The following is a 27,644-nucleotide window of genomic DNA, read 5'->3' as shown; positions in this document are numbered from 1 at the left end:
ACTCATGTCCATTGAGTCGGTGATACCATTGAACCATCTCATCCTCTGTCGTCCCCCTCTTCTTCTGCCTTCAATCTTTCCCAGAATCAGGGTCTTCTCCAATGAGTCAATTCTTCGAATCAGGGGCCCAAGTGTTGAAGCTTCAGCTTCAGCATCAGTCCTTCCAATGAATATTCAGGACTTATTTCCTTTAGGATGGACTGGTTTGATCTCTTTGCAGTCCAAGGGACTAAGGCAAATATATCTTATGGAATTAATATTAGGACAAACAACATCTGTTTCCAATCAAAATTATTGATTTTAAAGTACATATTATTTACATTTCAAAACAAAATATTAGGAGTTCAAAGCCACCTGTAAGTATTTGCAACAACTTTTTCTAATCACACTATTAACATCACTGTATTAGGGCATTAAGAACATGGAAAAATGCACTTTATCGAGAAGAAACATACATTGTTAGTTAGCTGAGGATAGTTTCAGCTACTTAAGACCTCTGCGTATCTAACTTGACTTCATGTTGAACCTCTCTACTGGCCGTGGTTCTTTTTTTTTTTTAACGTATTTATTTTTGGCTGCTCTGGGTCTTAGCTGTGGTGAATGATGGCTCCTCCTGCTGCGGCCCATGGGCCCCAGACTCAGGCCTCAGTGGTTGTAGCATGCGGGGTCAGTGGATACAGTGCATTCCTGGACCAGGGATGCACCCCTGACCCTGCACGGGCAGGCAGACTCTTAACTCCCAGACCAACAGGGAAGCCCTACTGTCAGTTACACGTGCTTCTGTTAACAGATGGAGAAAGCGGAGCCCACTGGAGACACTGAGCCTTGGAGTGTCACTGACTACTGCAGACACGACCTGATGCCATCATTCTCCACTGAGGACACAGGGTAACCAGGGAAGGTCCTGGCCCGCTTTCCGATCGCATGGAAACGTGCTGGCAGGAAAGGAAGCGGCCGGTAAACCAACAGAAAGAAGGGCTAAATCCTGGGTCTCCTGCGGCCAAAGAAAGCTTCTCTGCTTCATTTCACCCTCCAAACACCTACTTAAACCTAGTAATGCTCTGACCCATCTCCAGTCATCTAGCCTTTTCATCTCAAATTCTCTTCAGAACTTCTTTGGTTCATATTTCTTATGGGAGCAACTTCCAAGGAGCCAACTGCCATTACTTCGCATCCCCCATCGTTCAGGGCCTCCTCACCCAGCCCAGCCCTGCTCTCCACCTTCTTCTTTCTTCATGCAGCTTCTCTTCCTCCTTTGGGACCCCTCGCGGCCGGTCCGCACTGCCCCTGCGCTTCCTCCCCGAACGGCGCCTGATTGCTCCTTTCACTCCCCCTGACTCTCAGGAGCAGGCGTCTGGCCAGGTATCACACAGACGAAGGCAATTTCTGTTTAATGTCATGCCGGAGTCAGCTCAGTTTGTCTTCTGGTTTTAGCTCAACATTCCAATGCTACCTCTTGCAAATGCATTCCAGGGCATCAAGATCACTATAACGCTGTGACGAAGGCATAGCTATTTATCAGTGCTATGAGTCAGTCATATCTAGTGAGGAAGCTCCTTCAGTTACCGTCTGTCTTGCTTATGCTGGAGATGGCAGTGGATCGTGAACCATTCTCACTGTCACCATCTCAGCAAGTATCCTCACCCCTGCAATTTCTGAGATGAAATAAATACTCGAAAGTGAAACTTTAACGTTTTAAATACCTTTGAGCTCTTGTCGAAAGGGTGACTCACAGCGGCAGAACTATCGGAAAGCAGTGGGGGAGGGGGCGTCCATTCCTGAGCATGCTCCTGGGCATCACCTTTATAAAGACCTTCGTGATTTGCTTCTTCAGTGCCTTGTGAATGCTACTGATTAATCTGACAGTTTACACAGTCACAGATCAGCTGCTGTTTTGACAAAATTATAACTAACTGACAAAGAAAAATTGTTTTCCCAGATTATTTTCTACATAGAATTCCCTCCCACTGACAGCTGAAATGAATATGAGTTTTAAGAGAGAGAAAGAGAACAGATGAAAATATGTTTATATTTCTTGCTGTAAGCAGGCAGAGAGAGATAAAGAAAAAGTTATATGTTGTAAGATTTGGAGAAGCTAAAAAAATATAAAGAAAAAATCCATCAATCTATATGATGCCATTAGACACAAATTAAAACAAAGCCTAACTGGTATTAACGATGTAGAATTTAAAGAAAAAACACAGGTGTGACTTAGATGCATTTACTGCAGGGGTCAACAAATTACAGTCCAGAGACCAAATGAGCCCTTATTTAGAGGACGGCACACGTACAAACGGACGGAAGGCAATTACAAGAAAGCAAAGTGCACTGTGGGAAACAAGGCACAGGGCAGTGCAGAAAGAAACGCTGCGCACCACATCTGGCAAAGGCCAACAACGGCATCCGTCAAGATGACACGAACGTTTAATAATCCTATCTTTCGAGAAGCCTGTGCCAAGCAGACAAATCTTATCCCAAAGGAACATGCCTGGTAATCTCCAGTGAGCCATGAATCCTAGTAGGAGCATGATGGCAACCTCGACCTGAATTTCCATGTCTGCTCCCAAAACTTCATAAAGAACAGAAAGAACGACTGTAAATCTCCACGACCTACTCCCTCAGTAAAACTCCGAGCCTAAGAAAGCCCACACCCCCAGACAGCACGCTGCATGCAGGCGGAGAAACAGCATGGGCAGGGGCACAGACACAGCTAAAAGCCAAGAGACTGACGAGCGTGTGAGCGTGAACAGCTGGAAGAGTCAGCGGGAAAAAAGGCCCTCCTGACAACAGCAGCAGCTGACGGACTGTCACAGGCTGACGGAGGGAACGTGCACAGGAGAAAAATAACAGAACACTCCTGAAGGTGTCAGAAGTAGACTCCAGCACACGAGAAGACACAGCATGTTCCTGAACAGGAACAACCAATACCATACAAATACCAATTCTCCCAAAATTACTTTTTTAAAATTTAGACAACTGCAATTAAAAACACCCGAACAAGTTCCCCTCCAAAACTAGACAACTTGATTCTAAAGTTCACATCAAAAGTAAACAAGCACGATGGAACCCCCCAAAACTCTGAAAAATAACAGAAACGAAAGACAAAGGGGGGTCTAGCCTTTCTGAGTATTAAAACATATTGTAAAACTTCGATAAACTAAGCAGTGTGGTAATGGCATATGATTCAACAAAACAGGTCAGTCAGTCAGTCAGGAAAGACATGAATATATATAGAATTTAAGATATGTAAAAGGCAGCACCTCAGTTCAGTTCAGTTCAGTCGCTCAGTCGTGACCGACTCTTTGCGACCCCATGAATCACAGCACGCCAGGCCTCACTGTCCATCACCAACTCCCAGAGTTCACTCAAACTCACGTCCATCGAGTCGGTGATGCCATCCAGCCATCTCATTCTGTCATCCCCGTCTCCTCCTGCCCACAATCCCTCCCAGCATCAGAGTCTTTTCCAGTGAGTCAACTAGTCGCATGAGGTGGCCAAAGTATTGGAGTTTCAGCTTCAGCATCAGGCCTTCCAATGAACACCCGGAATTGATATCCTCTAGAATGGACTGGTTGGATCTCCTTGCAGTACAAGGGACTCTCAAGAGTCTTCTCCAGCACCACAGTTCAAAAGCATCAATTCTTCGGCAATCAGTTTTCTTCACAGTCCAACTCTCACATCCATACATGACCACTGGAAAAACCATAGCCTTGACTAGACGGACCTTGGTTGGCAAAGGAATGTCTCTGCTTTTTAATATGCTACCTAGGTTGGTCATAACTTTCCTTCCAAGGAGTAAGCGTCTTTTAATTTCATGGCTGCAATCAGCATCTGCAGTGATTTTGGAGCCCCAAAAAATAAAGTCTGACACTGTTTCCACTGTTTCCCCATCTATTTCCCATGAAGTGATGGGACCAGATGCCATGATCTTTGTTTTCTGAATGTTGAGCTTCAAGCCAACCTTTTCACTCTCCTCTTTCACTTTCAAGAGGCTTTTGAGTTCCTCTTCACTTTCTGCCATAAGGGTGGTATCATCTGCCTATCTGAGGTTATTGATATTTCATCCCAGCAGTCTTGATTCCAACTTGTGCTTCTTCCAGCCCAGCGTTCCTCATGATGTACTCTGCATATAAATTAAATAAGCAGGGCGACAATATACAGCCTTGACGTACTCCTTTTCCTATTTGGAACCAGTCTGTTGTTCCATGTACAGTTCTGACTGTTGCTTCCTGACCTGCATACAGGTATCTCAAGAGGCAGGTCAGGTGGTCTGGTATTCCCATCTCTTTCAGAATGTTCCACAGTTGATTGTGATCCACACAGTCAAAGGCTTTGGCATAGTCAATGACGCAGAAATAGATGCTTTTCTGGAACTCTCTTGCTTTCTCCATGATCCAGTGGATGTTGGCAATTTGATCTCTGGTGCCTCTGCCTTTTCTAAAACCTGCTTGAACATCTGGAAGTTCACGATTCACATATTGCTGAAGCCTGGCTTGGAGAATTTTGAGCATGACTTTACTAGCGTGTGAGATGAGTGCAATTGTGCGGTAGTTTGAGCATTCTTTGGCATTCCCTTTCTTTGGGATTGGAATGAAGACTGACCTTTTCCAGTCCTGTGGCCATTGCTGAGTTTTCCAAATTTGCTGGCATATTGAGTGCAGCACTTTCACAGCATCATCTTTCAGGATTTGAAATAGCTCAGCTGGAATTCCATCACCTCCACTAGCTTTGTTCGTCGTGATGCTCTCTAAGGCCCACTTGACTTCACATTCCAAGATGTCTGGTTCCAGGTGAGCGATCAAACCATCGTGATTATCTTTGTCGTGAAGATCTTTTTTGTACAGTTCTTCTGTGTATTCTTGCCACCTCTTCTTAATATCTTCTGCTTCTGTTAGGTCCATACCATTTCTGTCCTTTATTGAGCCCATCTTTGCATGAAATATTCCCTTGATATCTCTAATTTTCTTAAAAAGATCTCTTGTTTTTCCTATTCTGTTGTTTTCCTCTATTTCTTTGCATTGATCGCTGAGGAAGGCTTTCTTATTTCTCCTAGCTATTCTTTGGAACTCTGCATTCAGATGCTTATATCTTTCCTTTCCTCCTTTGCTTTTCGCTTCTCTTCTTTTCACAGCTATTTGTAAGGCCTCCTCAGACAGCCATTTTGCTTTTTTGCATTTCTTTTCCATGGGGATGATCTTGGTCCCTGTCTCCTGTACAATGTCACGAACCTCCGTCCAGAGTTCATCAGGCACTCTATCTATCAGATCTAGACCCTTAAATCTATTTCTTACTTCCACTGTATAATCATAAGGGATTTGATTTAGGTCCTATCTGAATGGTCTAATGGTTTTCCCTACTTTCTTCAATTTAAGTCTGAATTTGGCAATAAGGAGTTCATGATCTGAGCCACAGTCAGCTCCTGGTCTTCTTTTTGCTAACTGTATACAGCTTCTCCATCTTTGGCTGCAAAGAATATAATCAATCTGATTTCGGTGTTGATCATCTGGTGATGTCCATGTGTAGAGTATTCTCTTGTGTTGTTGGAAGAGGGTGTTTGCTATGACCAGTGCGTTCTCTTGGCAAAACTCTATTAGCCTTTGCCCTGGTTCATTTCGTGCTCCAAGGCCAAATTTGCCTGTTACTCCAGGTGTTTCTTGACTTCCTAGTTTTGCATTCCAGTCCCCTATAATGAAAAGGACATCTTTTTTGGGTGTTAGTTCTAAAAGGTCTTGTAGGTCTTCATAGAACTGTTCAACTTCGGCTTCTTCAGCGTTACTGGTTGGGGCATAGGCCTGGATTACTGTAATATTGAATGGTTTGCCTTGGAAACAAATAGAAATCATTCTGTCATTTTTAAGATTGCATCCAAGTACTGCATTTCGGAGTGGCCATCATGGCAGCACCTCAAGTCAGTGTAAACCTGGACATTTCAGTATATGGTGTTGGGATGTTCTCCATGCAAAAAATAAAACCATACAAGCACTTAAAATACACCGGTGAATTCCTTATAACCTCAGGAATGTGTGATCTTTCTAACTATGACTTAAACTCCCTAAGCCATAAAGATCTTTTTAAACAAATTCTATTCCATATAAATTTAATTAAGTTTTACATGGTAAAACATCATAAAGTCAAAAGGAAAGTGGAAAACAGGGAAGGATTTACCGTGAACATTACACATGACTGATCTGAACGCTTCTAGAGAACTGAGACGAGAACACATGGGCAGGGGCACAGACAGTTTGCAGAAACAGGCTAACGGCCTTTCAAACATAAGAGAATGTACTCACCCTCACTAAAAAGTTCAAATTAACTCTACACTGAGACACCAGCTATCTATGAGACAAACAGATATCCAGAAGTTGAGAACATGCTGTGTGGAGAAACAGGCACTCTAACACAATTCTAGTGGGACTGTAAATAGCACAACCCCTGTGGGAAGGTATACGTGAAATTACAGATGGCAAAAATATAGACCGAGCAACCTCTTCCCATGAATTAAGGCTAGTTTTTTTTTCTGTGCAAGTGGGAAATGACATGGACAAGTTGTGTACTCTGGATCATCAAAGCGTAAGACTGGAAACAACCCAAGGATCCAATCCTAGAGAACTGATTAGGTGTGCTATGGAATGGAATGGAAAACTATGCAGGGATAAAAAAGAATGGGGAAGATCTTCACAAATTAATAAAGAGTAAACCCCAGGATTGGAGAAGGAAATGGCAACCCACTCCAGTGTTCTTGCCTGGAGAATCCCAGGGACGGGGGAGCCTGGTGGGCTGCCGTCTATGGGGTCACACAGAGTCGGACACGACTGAAGTGACTTAGCAGTAGCAGCAAACCCCAGGATACATTGTTAAGTGAAAACAAGAAACGTCAGAAGAGTATATAGAGCAGGCTACCTCTGGTTATGACTGAAGACAAATGATTATCAGGGATCCTAAAACATAGTACCACTTGAATTTGTTCTTAACGTCTTTCTTTGAATACTGGCAATTAAAGGGACTGCATCTGATCTTTCCATTAGAAACTATCTCAGGATCTCAGGGTAAACAAAAAATTACACTGGATGAAACAAAGCTGTACTTTTTCAGAAGAATGCCAACTAACAGATGTAGAAAAAATGACAGATTTAGAAAAATCACCCTTTGGTCAAAAGATTCAAAACTCCAATTATAAAACAAATCAGTCATGAGGATATATTGCACAGCAGGGTGACTACAGTTAATAACACTGGATTGCATATTTGAAAGTTTCTGAGAGAGTAAGCCTTTAACATTTTCATCACAACAAACAATTCTGTAACTCACAATGAAACAGTTGATTTAAGCAATGAGTTATTAAGTGCTAAATGTTAAAACCATAAAGTACCAAAACATCACAGATTATTTTCACTTTTAAGGGAAAAAAATATAATTCTATTTGAAACAGATCAGATGATCACCTCTGTAATTTAGTCTGAGCATCACTAACAACCAGATTGTCGGTTTCTCCACTGTGATACGGTGTGTTCCAGCAAAAATATCTAATGTCCATTTACCAAGACTTGAGCTCCGATTTCCCAAATATTGGAATTCAGCAGAGGAATAAGCTAAAGTCACTACATGTTTTCAGATTAATAAACCAAGGATATAAAAAAGGGAGCATTCCAGATTAAGAGACTTCAAGCAGGCAACCGAGTGAGTGCTCCTTGTTTGAACAAACCAGCTGCAAAGGAGTTTACGGGACAATGAGTGAAATGTGAATACAAACTTGTGTGGTAGATGGCCACAAATTCTTTGTAGTCGCCACATTACGAAGCAAAGTCTACTGAGGATGTAGAGAGAAGGGAACCCTTGTACACGGGTGGTGGGAATGTAAACTGGTGCAGCCACGATGCAAAACAGTATGGAGGTTCTTCAAAAAATTAAAAACAGAGCCACCATATGATCCTGCAACCCCGCTTCTGAGTGTTCATCTGAAGAAAACAAAAGCACTAACTTGAAAAGACACATGTGCCCTCATGCTCACCACGGTGTTACTTGTAACAGGAGACAGAGACACACCCTATGTGCCCATTAACGAATGAATGACCGAACAGAGAAAATGCAGTTTGTGCGTGTGTGCGTGTCTGCATGTATTTCTACACGTACATAAAATGGAACATTATCTGGCCATAAAGATGAAATCGAGCCATTTATGACATCATGGATGAATCTTGAGGGCATTATGCTAAGTGAAATAAGGCGAACAGAAAGACAGCTACCACATGGTCTCACTTATATGCAGAGTCCAAAATGAAGAAACAAAACAAGAGCAGACTGACAGCGGCCAGAGGTGGGAGCCTGGGGTGTGGGTGAGACGAGTGGAGGCCGTCAAAAGGGCAAACCACCAGTCATAAGATAAATCAGTTATGGGAATGCAATGTACAGCACAGTGGCTACAGTTAATAACACTGGATTGCCTATTTGAAAGTTCCTAAAAGAGAAGACCTTCAAAGTTCTCGTCACAACAACAAGTAATTCTATAACCATGAGTGGTGATGGGTGTTAACCAGACTTACTGAGGTGACTGTTCTGCAATACATACAAATATCAAGTCATTATGCTGCACATCTGAAATTAATTTACAGTAATACTGTATGCCAATTATAATATATACTATATAATGTTGTATGTAAATTATATATATGTGTGCAAGAAAATATTATTAAAAAAAAGACATGACAAGAAGCCGAGTCTGCTTCCCCACTCATTAGACCTGGGCTGGTTCTGTGCTGGAAGTGAGGCTGTGTGAGCTTCAGGGCCTCAGAGCGCCTTGCGACCCCTCCCTTCACCCTCCTGGCAGCTTGCACGAGCTGCCCCGAGGCGGCCACAATGGGAAGAAGCTGATCTGCTGAGCTGGGGGGTGAGAGCCACGTGCAGAGGAAGAAAGGGTCTCAGCCAGAGCAGCAGCAACTTTTAGGCACAGGAATGACACCAGCGCAGCCCTCAAGCCCAGCCAGCCCTCCACTCTCTACCGCGTGAGCAAGTCCAGCCAACCCAGAGCATCACGAAAGAACACGTTACTGTTTAAGCAACGAAATTTTAGAGTTACGCAGCAACAGACAATGAGTATTACCAGATATTAAGTGAAATGAAAACTCATTAACCACGAAAGAGAGACATCATCACTATACCGAAAGGAAAAAAAGCTGGTTACCAATCCTCTGTACAGGACAACTTCATCTTAATAAAGATGCACAGACAGAAAGGTCTGGAAGAATATACTAAGGTAATAAGACAGAGGGAGGTGTCATGAAGCAAACTCGGGGTCCTGAACATGTCTTCTTGGTTTTGTTTTGCTACAGATTCTGTGTGCATATATCTGCTTCTGTAGTAACAACAGTCTGTAATGTCTGTTTATCCATCAGAACAAAGGTCAGCCAGCTGGATCCCTGAAAAGCTTGCTTGACATGCGAACTCTTGCTATTAATCTCTAAGAGTACACAAAACCTAGATAAAGTTAATCAATACACCTTTAAAGACAGCTAGGGGCTGATACTGTCTCCCCCACATTTTGCATATTGAAGTCTTAGCCCCAGAACCTCAGAATGTGACTGGATTGGTAGTCAGGGCCTTTAAGGAGGTAATTACGTTATTAAAATGAGGCCATTAGGGTAAGCTCTAATCCAATCTGATTCGTGTCCTCACCAGAAGAGAACATTTGAACACAGAAAGCAACACTAGAGGTGTGACTGCAGAGGGTCAGCCATGCGCAGAGGCGGTCAGAGGGCCTCCGCGAGCCGGGGCGAGGCTGGGCCAGGCCCTCCTCACGGCCCACACAGCAAACTCCCGCTGGCGCCGTGGTGCTGGACGCCCAGGCACCGGACCCGAGCAGGAAGCAACTCCCGCTTCATAAGCCACCTGGTCTTACACTGCATCATGACGGCCCTGGCAGACTGAGACAGCACTTGGAGGACTGACCTAGCATGTGTCCCAAGCACCACAAACAAACAACTCAACCAGAAAAAACAAAAGAACAGTTTAACAAAGCCCCTTTCGTGATTTCTGAAAAGTGTTGTCTTTAAAGCCAAATAGCAACCACAAACACGCACAAGCAGGAGGCAGAGGGCAGGCCTTTCAAACGCACCGCCTGCCTCACCCACAAGGGAGCAAGTCCATGGTCCAGCCCACGTTCTACTCTTGAGAGGCCAGAAAGATGGGCTTTCTCATTTGGGGTTGTATTTATTTATCTGTGGGCCAATGACACAGAGCAAAAGCAACAAAGCAGCAACAACTAAAAGAGCAGCGTCATCAAGGACTGTTTTTAATCAAAACCAAAATATTCCACTCTACTTTGAGGTTAAAAGTGTTATTTATAAAAACTGCACTATTTACAATAAACACCTTAGATGGAGCACAGCACGGCCAGGGAACAGAGGAGAGGCAGGGGCGCGAGCAGAGGGCGCAGAGCCCAGGAGTCCGGCTCTCCTGCTCAGGGCTCGCACTGGTTGTATGAGCTCAGGCATCTGATTTAACTGTCATGAGCCAGTTTATTGTAAAATCTTCTTCGCTGAACAAGAGAATCATTTATAGCGAGTCTTCCTAGACTCCCTGAGGCTTCCATGGCAATTGTGATTGGGGGAGGACCAGAAATAAACTGTAGGGTTTGGTGCCCTGAAACTAAGACTCAAGCACCGCTCCTCATTTCTATCTGTTTTCCAATTGAAGGTTTGCAATACTTTGGCCGCCTCATGCGACAAGTTGACTCACTGGAAAAGATTCTGATGCTGGGAAAGGTTGGGGGCGGGAGGAGAAGGGGACGACGGAGAATGAGATGGCTGGATGGCATCAGAGACTCTGTGGACATGAGTTTGAGTGAACTCCGGGAGTTGGTGATGAACAGGGAGGCCTGGCGTGCTGTGATTCATGGGGTCGCGGAGAGTTGGACACGACTGAGCGACTGAACTGAACTGAACTGAACCTGCACTTGAGGGAAGGGTTCCACTGCTAAAAATGTTGAAACCATTGTATTACGATGCCCTGTCCACTACATGCTACTAGGGGAAAATACAGAAGGAATTGTATTTAAAAATCAGTAAACAACAAAGCTGAACACATACACACAGGAGGAGAATGAAGGCCTGAGACACCAGGCAGACGGTAACTTGAGTTGGGACCCTGACCAGACAGGGAGACTGTGGCCGATGTGTACAGAAGATCTGGGATCGTTAGAGGATGCTGCTGCTGCTGCTAAGTCACTTCAGTCGTGTCCGACTCTGTGCAACCCCACAGACGGCAGCCCACCAGGCTCCGCCGTCCCTGGGATTCTCCAGGCAAGAACACTGGAGTGGGTTTCCATTTCCTTCTCCAATGCGTGAAAGTGAAAAGTGAAAGTGAAGTCGCTCAGTTGTGTCCGACTCTTAGCAACCCCATGGACTGCAGCCTACCAGGCTCCTCCATCCATGGGATTTTCCAGGCAAGAGTACTAGAAGATGCTAAGCACTGCAAACTGGGCCTCAAAAAATGAATGCAGTTATAAGCAGCATTAATACAAGTATAATTTCCAAGTGAGAGCATTTGATACAGTTGCAAATACACACTGGAGCCTGTCTGTGCCACTGACACCCAGAGAAAACCAGGGGCACCGCAGGGCAGACTTTGCAGCGATGCGGGTCTGAGCTCCGACCTTCATTCTCACAGGACAGGCGACTGCAGGGAGCGCAGCTCCCAGGGCCTCGCCACCTCTGAAGAGAGGCTGTGCTGCGGCGGGGGCTGCGGACAACTGGGCAGCATCGAGCGGAGGGCCAGCGAACGCTCACAGGGTGCCGCGTGTGGAAGCCCACCTCACCGAATCCTTGCAAGACGCCAGCACCAGGGTACTATAACACATAGCGCAAGTGCTCACAAGCATGGACTAACACTGGGGCAGAAGACATTCTCTGATGGAGGAGCGTGACACTGGAAGAACTACCTTTCAGAACGGTAGAAGAGAGAACGGTACAACTTTTCCGAAAAGAAATCTGGCCAGATTTCCAATCTGCACAGAGGACATTCATGAAGTCCACATACTCACAGCAGTCAAAATCTATTTGATAGGGCTTCCCCGGCAGCTGTAGTGGTAAAGAATCTGCCTGCAATGCAGGAGACCAGAGTTTAATCCCCTGGTTGGGTAGATTCCCTGGAGAAGGGAATGGCAACCCACTCCAGTATTCTTGCGTGGAAAGTTCTACGGACAGAGGAGCCTGGCAGGCTGCAGTCCACGAAGGAAAGGATTCAGATAGCGTCTGTGGGTGGGAATGGGAGTGAGCAGAGTACTGACTGACTCGTGGGCATCTCCCTTAAAACCAGGCTTTTCACCAGAAAAGCAAAGCATCTCTAAGAAAAATCTTTTTTTCTTTCTCCTAATTACTGATTTCCATAAATATACCCTTGTTGGCCCAAACCTGTATGTTCCTCAGAACTGTGGCCCACTTCCCCATTCAGCTCCTCACATTTGAATGGAATTTACCGCCCAGGGAAGCAGCCACCCAAATGACTCCTGTGTTCAAGATTAAAAAGGAGTGTGAAAAAGAGGCACACAAATTTCTTCAGGCCGGGAGGTCCCAAATCCAGAGCAATTCCAGATGTTCAAGGAAATGCCACCAAGGGGAGAAGAACGGAAGTCAAAAGATTTCATCTCTTCTTTTGTTTTTTGAAGATTTTTTTGTTTTGATGAGGACCATTTTTAAAGCTTGTGTTGAACGTGTCACCATGTCGTTTCTGTTGCTCATGTCCTTGTTTTTTTGGCCGTGAGGCACGTGGGACCTCAGTTCCCCGACCAGGGTTTGTCAAACCCTCGCCCCCTGTTTGGAAGGCAGTCTTAACCACGTGACCACCAGGAAGTCCCAAGACTCCAGTCTTCTAAGTCTGAAGTGTGCCGCCCTTTGGGTAGGTCACAACTCAAGGCCCAGAGTGTGGTGGCGAGCCGCAGCCGCCGAGAAGCACACTCACCTAAGATGAGGTGGAGCTTGGTCTCCGTCTGGAAGGCGTAGTGCAGCGTCACCAGGAAGGGCGACTGCCGGACGTGCTCCAGCACCTGCCGCTCTGTCCGCGTGTGCTCCGCGCTCTTGGCCTTCTGGACTATGGTGGCCTTCTTCAGAACTTTCATGGCATACAGCTTTCCAGCATCGTGGCCACTTACTTTACGCACGAGAAACACCTTTCCGTAAGCTGAAAATGGAAAGAAAACAATCGGAAGAGTTATTAAGAGGCGCCCCAGGCAGCGTGATAATTGAGTGCAGACTGAAGGTTAACAGCGCACAGAGGAGCACTCTCTGGACGAAGAAGCACCTGAGTGCTGCTTCTTGCTCTCACGTATTTCCTCAGGATCATGCCAGACGTCTCTCGAGGTCTAACCCTCAAATGCAGGCATCCCACCACTGCTGACGAACGGAGGCTTTCACCCTCTTACTGTTCTTCTCGCCTCAGTATGTTTAGCTGTAGGAAACTACTGTTATCACGGCCAGTTAACCACAGTCCAATTCTGAATAACCCGGACGTTGTAGACATCGCATAAAACCTCTAGGTTTTGCTACTGCTGTAAACAAATACAAATAGTTCTTAACGAGAATCTAAAAAAAAACCTCATACACACATATGAATCATGGATCTCAAGTGTTCCTCTATACTTATTCTAAAAAGTCTAAAGCAACATAAGCTGACCTTGTACAAACAAGAGAGATCTTCAGGTTCCCGACCCAGAGGTTGAACCGGGGTGTCTCTCTCCTGCATTGCAGGCAGATGCTTTACCGTCGGAGCCACCAGAGAAACATGCAAAAGACTCTAAACAGCAAGCAATACCAACAGAATCCCCTTTACAGCTCTGGACAGCAGTTCACAAGTTAGCAGGTGAACCTTGCTGCATGTTCCCTAAGTTTGCGCTCAGCTGGGAAAATCCTGTGTACAGGGCCACTCCGCTCTAGGTGGAGGCATTGGGGCCATACTGGATACTGTGCCCAGAGCAGATATCTGTGCTTATTTACCTACAGAAGCTGGGAAAGGCCAGGTAGAGGCAGGAGGAAGGAGCAGGAAGAAGGCAGACCAAAAAACTGATAAAGGAAAGGAGCAGGTCCCCAGTTCACCCCTACAAGGTATAAAGTCTCTTTCCTTCTCAAAATGCAAACACCTCCTGGGATGGCTGAGACCAGTCCCACTTCTGAAGTGCTTTCAAGACCATTCTGGAGCCGGTCTGAGTTCTGAACCAGACCCGTGCTTCCTCAGACTCTGCACACACCTCAACAGTGTTTAGCATATAATCCTGTTCTAACCTACCCACAAATAAGGCAGTTTTAAGGGAAGGGCCTAAATATTCATTGGAAGGACTGATGCTGAAGCTGAGGCTCCAATGCTTTGACCACCTGATGCTAGAGCCAATTCATTGAAAAAGACCCTGATGCTGGGAAAGACAGAAGGCAGGAAGAGAAGGGGACGACAGAGGATGAGATGGCTGGATGGCATCACTGACTCGATGGACATGAGTCTGAGCAAGCTCTGGGAGATGGTGAAGGACAGGGAGGCCTGGCGTGCTGCAGTTCATGGAGTCACAGAGAGTCGGACACGACTGAGCAACTGAACAGCAGCAGCAAAGGGATGGGCTGTTACACCGTGGGCGTTACGGGTTACAACGGACAGCGTGGTGGTCACAGTCCTGAGGGGAGGGAGAACACGCACGAAGGGCTAGGCGATGCAGGCTCTGTGCGAAACACACTCCACACAGTGGCTCGCTCGCTTCTCAAACAGCCAGTGAGGTTGGTACTTTCAGTAACCCCATTCTGCAGATGGAAGTGCAAAATGGAATTACCAAAAGGAAGTGGCCACAGTATTTGGGTAAAAGTGGCAGAACTGATTCAAATGAAAGCAGTGTGACCCCGAGGACTACACGATTAACTGCAAGTGATTTCTTTTTAAAGAGAGACGTTCTTCATGAGCACTAGAGATTGGATGGCGTGGATTTTAATAAAATCTACACCGTACACATACTGAACATACTCTGGACTGTGGAAACAGTTAACAAATGGGTTGTGTCTGGTATCGAAAATAAAATGATTACAGAGTGAGAGTTCAGTAAGGCAGAAGTGAACCAAAAAAAAAAAAAGTCAAAGGATTGTTAGAACCTAGATCCAACCAGTCCATTCTAAAGGAGATCAATCCTAGGTGTTCACTGGAAGGACTGATGCTAAAGCTGAAACTCCAATACTTTGGCCACCTCATGCGACGAGTTGACTCACTGGAAAAGACTCTGATGCTGGGAAGGATTGGGGGTGGGAGGAGACGGGGACGACAGAGAATGAGATGGCTGGATGGCATCACCGACTCTATGGACATGAGTTTGAGTGAACTCCGGGAGTTGGTGATGGACAGGGAGGCCTGGCGTGCTGCGATTCATGGGGTCGCAAAGAGTCGGACACGACTGAGAAACTGAACTGAACTGAACCGAACCATCTATTCAGAAGCAGTGAAATGAAGCTGGAAAATACTCTAACAAAGAGTACTTACTAACCCTTCCATGGAATAAGGTTCCACAGAAATCCAGAAGAAAGTCTAGTGTAGTCCTCCACAAGTGCAAGGTTTCTGTGTTCCCCTACACACACAAGGCACCTGCCCTAAATTTCTATTCTGGGATTCCTATCTCCAGACAGTTATGGGGCTTAGAAATTGCTACCCATCTGTCTTCTCCAACAAAGAAAATCTTTCTACAACATCACGGGAAGACAGCCATGAACTCCTTCCCAGTGCTCATGTGTGTCCTTCAGCCCAGCTGCTGCCAACAAGGCAAACAGCAGGGTGTGAGCACCTGCCTGAGGGTCCGCACTTCAGAGACAGACTCTGAGATCCCTACTGCACCCCCAAGAGGGGGTGAGGGGTGAGCCCCACTTTAGAGGGTCTGCACTTCAGAGATAAACTCTGAGATCCCTACTGCACCCCCACGAGGGGGTGAGGGGTGAGCCCCACTTTAGAGGGTCTGCACTTCAGAGACAAACTCTGAGATCCCTACTGCACCCCCACGAAGGGGTGAGGGGTGAGCCCCACTTTAGAGGGTCTGCACTTCAGAGACAAACTCTGAGATCCCTACTGCACCCCCACGAGGGGGTGAGGGGTGCCCCCACTTTAGAGAGAGTGCACTTCAGAGACAAACTCTGAGATTCCTACTGCACCCCCATGAGGGGGTGAGGGGTGAGCCCCACTTTAGAGGGTCTGCACTTCAGAGACAAACTCTGAGATCCCTACTGCACCCCCACGAGGGGGTGAGGGGTGAGCCCCACTTTAGAGGGTCTGCACTTCAGAGACAAACTCTGAGATTCCTACTGCACCCCCACGAGGGGGTGAGGGGTGACCCCCACTTTAGAGGGTCTGCACTTCAGAGACAAACTCTGAGATCCCTACTGCACCCCCACGAGGGGGTGAGGGGTGACCCCCACTTTAGAGGGTCTGCACTTCAGAGACAAACTCTGAGATCCCTACTGCACCCCCACGAGGGGGTGAGGGGTGACCCCCACTTTAGAGGGTCTGCACTTCAGAAACAAACTCAGATTCCTACTGCACCCCCACGAGGGGGTGAGGGGTGCCCCCACTTTAGAGAGAGTGCGCTTCAGAGACAAACTCTGAGATTCCTACTGCACCCCCATGAGGGGGTGAGGGGTGAGCCCCACTTTAGAGGGTCTGCACTTCAGAGACAAACTCTGAGATCCCTACTGCACCCCCACGAGGGGGTGAGGGGTGAGCCCCACTTTAGAGGGTCTGCACTTCAGAGACAAACTCTGAGATCCCTACTGCACCCCCACGAGGGGGTGAGGGGTGAGCCCCACTTTAGAGGGTCCGCACTTCAGAGACAAACTCTGAGATCCCTACTGCACCCCCACGAGGGGGTGAGGGGTGACCCCCACTTTACAGGTGAGGAAATGGAGCACAGAGAACTGGGCCCCTGGCTCAAGGTCACAGCCGCCCCTCTGGCCCGACTCCTAAGACCCTACTCCGAGCAGCGCTCCAGCACCTCCCTAAAGTGAATGAGCTCACAGCCAAAGAAATGAGGAACCAGACATTAAACAGAAGTCACAACACAGGTCAGCTGTTCGCATGGTGGCAAAGACACAGTACTAATATTTCCAAGTGGAGGAAGTTTTGTAAAGTAGACCATTTTGTGGATAGGGGGATCTAAATATTAAAAAATGTGCCTTACTTTGAGTGGAAACAGGCCTTTCTACAATATTCATCAGTTAGTTCTTATACCTTCTGGACTTACAAAACAGAATATTATTCATCTTCTCTAAAATAATCTTTTAAATATTTAAAAATACAGTCATACCATCTCATCTAAGCAAAATGTCCTTATTCGCTAAGCCAATCTAAAGGTAAATGATGTTAAGATTTTGTACCACTAGGAGGTTCCCTTGAGGTGTACTGTGAATTAGCAAATAATTTTTCTTTGATTTTTTTTTTTTGTTCCTTTAAACAATGTCATATTTCACTTCAAATAAAAGTGAGATAGCATCGGATACTAATGTAGGTGGGCAAATAATATAAAATCATCCTTAATGCCACGTTATACACTGCATGGTCAAATAATAAACAGTCATCCTCCTTGCCATGTGATGATATCCAGAAGTTTTCCAATGAGTTAAAGACATATCCTGCCATTAGCATTATTTTTAATCCATCAGGAAACTGTCAGGGGAAAAAAGTATGCTGATGCTCACAAGTCTTCAGTTTTTACTTTTATAACTGCCATGATTAATTAAAGCTATGGTCCTTCTATCACATGTTACGTGACAACAGATGCTTACAGCAATAAAATTCAAGAAGTGCCTTACAATGTTTCAAACAACAAATATTTCAGGCAAACAGGATCTTATTTTTGAGTAGGCTGCTTAAGAAAAATAGAGTTGCCTCCAAACAGCCCTGCTTTCTGAAGTGGCCATAAGGCTGCCGATCACATTGCAAAGGAGGAAGAAAACATTCACTGCTGGAGAGACCTTGAAGAAGCCACCTACCCTGACTGAGTGGGTCCTGCAGTGCCGAGGAAGGGAGGGAAGGAGTCCTCCTATGGAAGAGTGCTATCCAGTCCAGAACCGCCTATGTGTCTTCCAGTGTTTTAAGAGTGGCCACTGCAACTGAACTTGGTGGTAATATCAATTCCCTTTTAGTTTCCAGTGAGATGAATGACTGCCCTGTAGTGAAGCCTATTTTGAAAGCACCTTTTGGAAACTGTAAAAAGCAACCAATGGCAAAAACTCTTCTGGCTAAAAAAGGTAAACAATAGTACTTCCTGCTCAGATGTAGCCCCTAAAACAGATGCTTGGCAACACAGCTGGAATCTGCAGCTTGGGTCAAGAGACAAAGCTTCAGGCTTCAGCATAACTCTAATCTCTGCATCAGCATGGAACGGCTTCAGATACCCTGCCAGCAATCTTCACAGAAGCCTGTGCAGTGCTCTGATCTTATCAGCTTCTCCAGTGAAAGGGCCTTTCCAAGATACTCTGTCAACACATGTCAGCACAAGAAGACATGGAGTTCACTGGTTTTCCAGAGATCAAGTCTAGCAGCGCTTGATGAGACGACGTTGAAGTTCTACTTATTAGACTGAGGGAAAGCAAACTCTAAAAAGCATTCCCTGGTGGCTCAGTCGGTAAAAAAGCTGCCTGCAATGTGGCAGAGCTGGGTTCGATCCCTGGGTTGGGACAATCCCCTGGAGAAGGGAATGGCTACCCACTCCAGCATTCTTACCTGGAGAATTCCATGGACAGAGGAGCCTGGCAGGCTATAGTCCATCGGGTTTGCAAGGAGTCTCACGACTGAGAGACTACACCAACCAACTAACTACATTCAAAAGACAGATGACAACTAGGAATGGGAACTCCCCGGTGGTCTAATGGTTAGGGTTTTGAGATTTCACTGCTGAGGCCCTGGGTTCAGTCTCAAGCTGCATGGTCAAAAAAAGAAACAGTGACAAGGATTAATTCCTGTCTTTGCTTGACAGATACCTATGACCATATGAATGAGGTATATCTTTCATTTCAAGGCTCGACAGACATTGCTATGTGCTCCCATACCGACAGGTTATAGTAGCCGTTTCCAAGGAGAAGACTGGATCAAGACAACCACATAAGCTTCTTCCAAGCTGGAGGAGGAATTCCATAGGCTGGGGGCAAACTGCTGCTGCTGCTGCTAAGTCTCTTCAGTCGTGTCCAACTCTGTGCAACCCCACAGACGGCAGCCCACCAGGCTCCGCCGTCCCTGGGATTCTCCAGGCAAGAACACTGGAGTGGGTTGCCATTTCCTTCTCCAATGCATGAAAGTGAAAAGTGAAAGTGAAGTTGCTCAGTCGTGTCCGACTCTTAGCGACCCCATGGACTGCAGCCTACCAGGGTCCTCCGTTCATGGGATTTTCCAGGCAAGAGTACTGGAGTGGGTTGCCATTGCCTTCTCCGTGGGGGCAAACTACAGATGTATTATGAAGGTCATTTCTGCTCAAACTGAAATATGGATTCAGCACCCTATTCTACCAGACACAGACAGTACAATGTTGCAAACCTTGTTGACAAAGGTCTCAGCTGCTTGATGATAAAGGGAATCATGCAAGATGAACTAAGCGCAGTGTCGAGGGGAACATCTAGTTCCCCAGACTAGGCTTCAGTCTGCTTTTCCACAGGTGTGACTCTGACTCCACTGGCCACAGTAGTCATGATGAAGCAGGCTTCTGGCATGAGTCATGACAAACAGAAGTTAAAGCAGACTGATGGTTTTAAAACAAGATGACATGCATGCTGTCACATCGAAAGCTGCTGCATAAATTCAACTACTTTTTCAAGCTAAACAAAAGCAGCTTTCTTGCTGAAATTTATCTTGAGCACAATTAAACAGCTCTCTTCACTTTATTTGTAAAATCTGAATTCATTAAAATTTTTCATGAAGTATTGGCATTAAAATGTGATCAATTTGTTTTTAGAAAGAAACATTTTTATGGTCCATCTGTTTTTGCAATCAGTTTACAATGCCGTATGATTAAATGCAAGGAGAATCTGTCTATGTTTACGTGCATTGTTCTGGAGAAAACGGTTAAGAACTAGACGGCCTCTGGATTAACTCCTTCAGTCGCATGCTCACCCAGAACACACTGTTCCCACTGGGATCCGAATGCTTGCCCTCTGTGAGATCACTGTTTTCTGCCACTCAAACTTCTATTAACGCTGCTTTAAACCCTATACATTGTACACTCTGGCTGACCAGTCATGCCACACTTTGGGTTTACTTCAATCTTGTAACTTCTGTACTGGAACTATTGCTTTAAAAAATATACGTATATGGCAGAAGCGCTCCTGGTGACTCCCACTTAAACAGCTCCCAACACTCGTGGCGCTTGCCTCTCCACCCGTAAGACAGCTCTGCGGCCCGACGCCCATAACCAGCTCTCCATGCACTGCCGTCTGCAGTGCTGCTCTGCCTCCCACGAGCCCCTGACAGTCACTGCCTTACTGGTGTGTGCCTGCGGTGTAAGTTGTTCTTACATAATTTAATCACATATTACATAAGCCATGGAAGTGTAAATGTGAAAGAAAAGGGGAAAAAATGAGGTTAAAAGCTTTGAAAGAACTACAAAAAAGCAAGACACGTGGGGGGGAAAAAAACCAAAGAACTGTCAAAAAAGTAGGCATGGGTGAAACAACTATAACAGGCTAAGGGAAAAAATTTTGTACCCAGATGACTTCAACTGTTGTCTGGTTCTCACTTCACTTTAAAGAACTGGAGACTTGATTTTAGATGATGCATTATGAGTGTGGTTTATGAAAAGCATTGTATAAGAACTGACTTTCAAAGATTCTTGTGCCTGCACGCAAAATGAATATGTATTTATATGTTTTAAGTGGAAAGTAGTATGTTCAAAGTACATATTTATATATCCTTTTAAAATGATTTTCCACTTGAACAGGCTTTTTCTGATTAACCACAAGCACCACTGATGTAATCACAGAAAGATCCCACTAACTCGACGATCACAGTCCGTGCTCCTGGAGTTCACCCCTCTCCCTCTTCCAGAACACTGGATCCTGCTAGACGGTGACTTAACCACCAACCACACCAACTCCTCCTCTAAGTCCGCATTCATCCTCATCTGGCAAACATGCCTTTTGTGTTGTCATCTGAATTGTTGATTAAAAAAGATAACCCTTCTGGCTGAAAACACGTGGTTTCCTACGGCTCCTAAGGTAACGAGAATCCTTAATGCCGCCTGAACCACCTGCCTCCCTGCTCTCCACTTCTCACCATCATTCACTCTCTCCTTCAGACGTAACAGCCTCTCCTGACTTCCCAGACCAGCACAGCTCCTCTAATGTTAAACTCTCCTAACACTGTCACAGAAATGGTCAGAAACAAGAGTTTTCATTTATTTGTGTGACTGCCTCACTGTGTAGTTCTCACTGGACTGCAAATTCCACAAATGCATGGACTATGTCTGGTTTTGCTCACTTTGCATCATTAGCAAATTCTGGAGCTGGTACACTGGAGAAACTCAGCGTCGAATGTGTGACAAACGAAAACAGAGAGCAAACAAAGCAAACCCTGCAGCACACGGCCAGATACCCTTCCCCGTCAGCAATCCTGACCCAAAGGTAAAGGGAGTCTTCAGGGAGAGAAACCAACAGTGCCAGTCCACTGCAGAGTGACAGCGCGCCAACCCTTTCCCCTGAGAGGGAAGAGCGGGCTTTCACACAGAAATCACTTTGAGGAAAGAAAGCAGTGTTAGTCACTCAGTCAAATCTGACTCTTTGTGACCCTGAAGACTGCAGCCTGCCAGGCTTCTCCATGGAATTCTCCAGGTAAGAATATTGGAGTGGGTTGCCGTGCCCTCCTCTAGGGGATCTTCCTGACTCAGGGATAGAACCTGGGTCTTCTCAATTACAGGCAGATTCTTTACCGTCTGTGGCTCAGCTAGTAAAGAATTCGCCTGCGATGCGGGAGACCTGGGTTCAATCCCTGGGTGGGGAAGATCCCCTGGAGAAGGGAAAGGCTACCCACTCCAGTATTCTGGCCTGGAGAATCCCATGGACTGAACAGTCCATGGGGTCACAAAGAGCCGGCACACGACTGAGCGACTTTCACTTCACTTTCACTTTCTTTACCGTCTGAGCCACCAGGGAAATCCCCAGTCTTTTTAAGGTGGGGATTACATATGACGCCTGACAACATTCCCTAGGGACACTAGCTCAAGAAACTTAGCTGCCACCACTGTGGAAAAGGAAAGTATCTTAACATGGTGTCATCTCTCTCTGGCCACTGCTTTGTAACCTGTCTCAAATACATAAGAGTTGACTACAATGCCTGGCCCCATCCCTTCCTCATATGTGATTTGAGAAAAGATTTCTACCTTTCCACATGTGACATGTCCCAGACACTGACAATCAATCCACCTGCCTTCCCCACTCCAGTCTCTGTAGACCAGTTCTTTTCAACTGTGGGCTATGACCTGTTAGTGGATGATACCAATTGACTGGGTTCAATGGGCATTTTGAAACTAAAGTAGTAAAAAAAGAACTGAGTATACTAAACAGTGTTTCATGAACATGTGGACGTATCAGTTCAGTTCAGTTCAGTCGCTCAGTCGTGTCCGACTCTCTGTGACCCCATGGACTGCAGCACGCCAGGCCTCTCTGCCCATCACCAACTCCTGGAGCTTACTCAAACTCAGTTCCATCGAGTCAGTGATGCCATCCAACCATCTCATCTTCTGTCGTCCCTTCTCCTCCCACCTTCAATCTTTCCCAGCGTCAGGGTCTTTTCCAATGAGTCAGTGTTTCACATCAGGTGGCCAAAGTATTAGAGATTCAGCCTCAGCATCAGTCCTTCCAGTGAATATTCAGGACTGATTTCCTCTAGGATTGACCGGTGTGATCTCCTTGCAGTCCAGGGACTCTCAAGAGTCTTCTCCAACACCACAGTTCAAAAGCATCCATTCTTCAGCACTCAACTTTCTTTATAGTCCATCTCACACATCCATACATGACCACTGGGAAAACCAAAGCTTAGACTAGACGGACTTTTGTCAGTAATGTCTCTGCTTTTTAATATGACCTAGGTTGGTCATAGTTTTTCTTCCAAGGAGCAAGTGTCTTTTAGTTTCATGGCTGCAGTCACCATCTGCAGTAATTGTGGAGCCCCAAGAAAATAAAGTCTCTCACTGTTTCCATTGTTTCCCCATCTGTTTGCCATGAAATGATGGGACCGGATGCCATGATCTTAGTTTTCTGAATGTTGAGCTTTAAGCCAACTTTTTCACTCTCCTCTTTCACTTTCATCAAGAGGCTCTTTAGTTCTTCTTCAGTTTCTGCCATAAGGGGGGTGACATCTGCGTATCTGAGGTTACTGTGTTAGGTATACGTGAATGTAAGCAAGTCTAAGGACATGAGAGAGGAAAAAGAGGGCAGTACAGAACAATGGTTAAGAACGTAAGACTCTGATGCCTGACTGCCCAGCTTTGATTCCTAACTAAGATCATGGCATCTGGTCCCATCACTTCATGGGAAATAGATGGGGAAACAGTGTCAGACTTTATTTTGGGGGGCTCCAAAATCACTGCGGATGCTGACTGCAGCCAGGAAATTAAAAGACGCTCCTTGGAAGGAAAGTTATATCCAACCTAGACAGCATATTAAAAAGCAGAGACATTACTTTGCCAACAAAGGTCCGTCTAGTCAAGGCTACGGTTTTTCCCATGGTCATGTATGGATGTGAGAGTTGGACTGTGAAGAAAGCTGAGTGCCGAAGAATTGATGCTTCTGAACTGTGGTGTTGGAGAAGACTCTTGTGAGTCCCTTGTACTGCAAGGAGATCCAACCAGTCCATCCTAAAGGAGACCAGTCCTGGGTGTTCATTGGAAGGACTGATGTTAAAGCTGAAACTCCAATACTTTGGCCACCTGATGCGAAGAGCTGACTCACTGGAAAAGACCCTGATGCTGGGAGGGATTGGGGGCAGGAGGAGAAGGGGACGACAGAGGATGAGATGGCTGGATGGCATCACCAACTCGATGGACATGAGTTTGGGTAGACTCCGGGAGTTGGTGATGGACAGGGAGGCCTGGTGTGCTGCGATTCATGGGGTCGCAAAGAGTCGGACACGACTGAGCAACTAAACTGAACTGATGCCGTTCAATAACTGTGTGAAAGAAAGTGAAAGTTTATTGGCTAAGTCATGTTTGACTCTTTGCAACCCCATGGTCTGTAGCCCGCCAGGCTTCTCTGTCCATGGAATTTTCCAGGAAAGAAAACTGGAGTGGGTAGTCATTCCCTTCTCCAGGGGATCTTCCCAATCCAGGGAGTGAACCCAGGTCTCCTGCGCTGCAGGCAGACTCCTTACCATCTGAGCCACCAGGGAAGCCCAAACTGTGTATCCCTGGGCACGACAGGTAACAACAACTGTGCCTAAACTCCGTCATTAGGGACAGTAACAGTTCTCACACCATATGGTCTGGGGATTAAAGAAATTAAGGGAAGGATTCAAAGGAAGCCCTGGCAGATAACAAATAAGCACAGATGTCAGTGCGGAAAGTGTGTGTGTCAGTGTATACTGTGTCTGTGTCTATATACATACATAGACACACACACTGAATTGCCATACAAAAATGTACCTATTTTGTCCTATGCATAATAGTTCAAAAAGCTTGAAAGCTACAGCTCTAGATGAACTTACATGCTTTTCATTAAAAAAAAAAAATACAAATTATGTAGGCCAAAGACTTTTCCCTCTCTATCTCTTAGTAGCCTCAGGGTTAAATTTAAGGCACAGTCACGATGACTGTCTCAGCCCAGATTTCCACATCATCTATTTCACTTTCCTGTTATCTGACTTTTGCTCTATTTTCATCTTTTAAGTTCCTTATTTTTTTATTCTATCTTTGAAAATACCCTTAAATCTCTATTTGAAAATTGGTATATTTTAAGATACATTTAAAATAAAATGCACTTGATTTTACATTTTTATCAAACAGAAGCACTGATTCCTAAATTCCTTTATAGAACAGATACCTTATTTGCACACTAAATTCCAAATATTAAAAAACACATAACTATATAAAACTTAATATTGCAACTATAAAACTTAGTATTTCAACATAATTCTAAAATAGAAACAGAGAATTTGAGCAATCATTTTTAAAGTTAGTCACTGTTGCCAGGATTTTTAAAATAAAAACAAAATGTCTAAGACTAATAAAGGCAGACTGATTAAACAGATTTTTCTTCTAACATACAAAGAGCTATAAACCCAAAACATGCCTGCACACATGAACAGATGCTAAAGGCAAACATGATACATGGTAAAAGCACATGAAATCATAGGCAGTCATTTTTTGTGCAAGAGACTGAGATAGGCTATTTGTTTTAGGTATAAACCTGTATATCCTCTCTAGAAGATATAAAACACCGACAACCTGGAAGACAATAAAAGCAACAGCATTCTACATATAATCCAATTACTTTTTTAAACTAACCAGGGTCAAATATGACTCATTTAGTTAATTACTTTAAATGGTCAAAAACAGTTGCGCAGCTGAAATCAAGACCACAAAACCAATGCATTTTCTCATGGATGGTGTTAGCTTCTTAAAAAGGAGACTTAATATGTGAGAAAGTTGACAATAAAAAATAGTTTCAGGAATGACCATCTATGGATTCCATTTATGCACACTGGATTAGCTTGAATAAATAAAGGCTGAGTGCATGATATCTGCTAGATAAGCACTTTTTAATATCAGAGAAAGCACTCGACACCATGGGCACTCATCCCGCACGTGAGCATGTGGCGTGGTCATCTCCTGACTATCTCCTATGGATGACCCGTGTAAAGCACATGGCATTTCTTATCCCTGGTCCCAGATGCCTGGGTCCCAGGAAAGGAGAAAAAGCTGCAAAGGAAGCCATGTTCCACTGTGAGACGTGGACTAGAATTGATTGCCCCTGGACTCTGATTGCCAAAGGACCCACTCAAAGGAAATACCGGAAATCACCACAAATGAGCTGTTTGGGTTTAAAACGCTTGCCTCCTCTCTCTTGCTCCAAAATGTCCCGGGTTCAGGTTGAACCCAGACCCGAGCGAGCCTTGGCCACACGCTGCCAAGGCTCCTCATCTGCCCCTACCGCCCCCTCACTCTTCTCTGAGCATTCCTGCAGGAAGTCAAGCGCACTCCCCTCTAGCAAACGTGACCAAGGACAGCATCAGTAATGAGTCAAACTGTATTTACACTAGGGAGATAATGTCAACCAACATCCTTAAGTGGAGCCATCTTTTGATTTTAGAATAAAACATCACAAATATTTAACCTCTAAGATTTCCTTAAGCACCGCAGGCTTACAGTGAAACATAAGGAACAGTGGGCAGACACAGACGCAAAATTATAAACTTTCCAAATGACGATTTGACAATTTAACGAATGCAGGCTTTTAAAAGCACTGTTTTGATAGAAATACTTTCCAAACACTTGCCAAGTCACGTCAGTCGTGTCCGACTCTGTGTGACCCACCAGGCTCCCCCGTCCCTGGGATTCTCCAGGCAAGAACACCAGAGTGGGGTGCCATTCCAAACACCTAAAGGGAACTAAATGACAAACGATGACTCAGTCATCACTTTTGAAACAGTCTGCACATGACTCAATCAAGTATTTCTCCCTTGCATCATATGGCCAAAAAGTAGCTGTGTCTTCAAGCTGCCTGGGGCAATTCCTAGCACCATCTAGTGGCAAATTACCCAGAAGAAAAAGAAATGCATTCTTATTTAATAAATGAGATGTGTTTCTGAAAAGTCTGCAATAAAAAAATATAAATACCTATATATTTTACAAGGCTATCCTGTTAGGGATGACTTTCACAGAGCCTGGGTTTTGTCTGTTGTTTTAGTTGCCAAGTCGTGTCCAACTCTTTTGCAACACCATGGACTGGAGCCCACCAGGCTCCTCTGTCCATGGGATTTCCCAGGCAAGAGCACTGGACTGGGTAGCCATTTACTTCTCCAGGGGATATTCCTCACCCAGGGGTCGCCACATCTGCACTGGGAAGCAGATCCTTTACCACTGAGCTACCTGGGAAGCCCGGAGTCTGACACCAAAGAGCAAAGAACGATCAGCGTGAGCATCCGGCGACGGCACTGACGGCTGCGTAAACAGCGCAGAGCCGTCTGTCCACAGGACGGTTCCCACAGGACAGCCTGTAAGACCACCCACCCCTCACCCCCAGAACAGAAAAAGTGAAAGAGAAAAGCAACCTTCTCACGAAGGCGCCAGGGACTGAGGAAGACAGAAATGGATGCTGCTCATTAGATATTACTGGAGGCAAGGCATTTTCAATCTCTGTACTCAGTCAGCACTCATTTGAAGATCTTATAAACCCAGAAACAAACATTAAATGAAGATCACCTTATTCAACTTGCAAGTCTGTACGTAATATAACTTTTTAAAAAAATGCTCACGAGGGAGGCTCAAGAGGGAGGGGATGTATGTACACATATAGCTGATTCACTCTGTTGTACAGCAGAAACTGACAACATTATAAAGCAATTACACTCCAATTTAAAAAATGCTCACTACTCTTTTCCCGGCCCCCAAAACAGTACCTGCCTCTTAACAAATGCACGTGAATGAATGAACCCCAAGAGCAATGGGA

The 27,644-nt window shown here is 45.3% G+C and overlaps 1 protein-coding gene across 6 annotated transcripts in view; it reads right to left on the bottom strand.

Moving 5' to 3' along the window:
* The window catches only part of RPS6KA5 (ribosomal protein S6 kinase A5), a 189,525-nt gene that overhangs the window by 83,903 nt on the left and 77,978 nt on the right, over positions 1-27,644 (bottom strand). For 4 of the 6 annotated variants that reach the window (XM_055437370.2, XM_088839364.1, XM_088839362.1 and 1 more), the window contains exon 3: positions 12,952-13,170. In XM_055437370.2, the coding sequence (XP_055293345.1) occupies positions 12,952-13,170 (219 nt within the window). Of the gene's footprint in view, positions 1-12,951; positions 13,171-27,644 lie in introns of those variants that run through there. The other 2 variants (XM_088839366.1, XM_088839367.1) reach the window with 2 other exon arrangements.

The sequence above is a fragment of the Moschus berezovskii genome, chromosome 9 (assembly GCF_049115385.1).
Source record: "Moschus berezovskii isolate FMDL1 chromosome 9, NW_MosBer_1.0, whole genome shotgun sequence".
Lineage (NCBI taxonomy): Eukaryota > Metazoa > Chordata > Mammalia > Artiodactyla > Moschidae > Moschus > Moschus berezovskii.
This window is presented reverse-complemented; position numbering and strand designations above follow the sequence as displayed.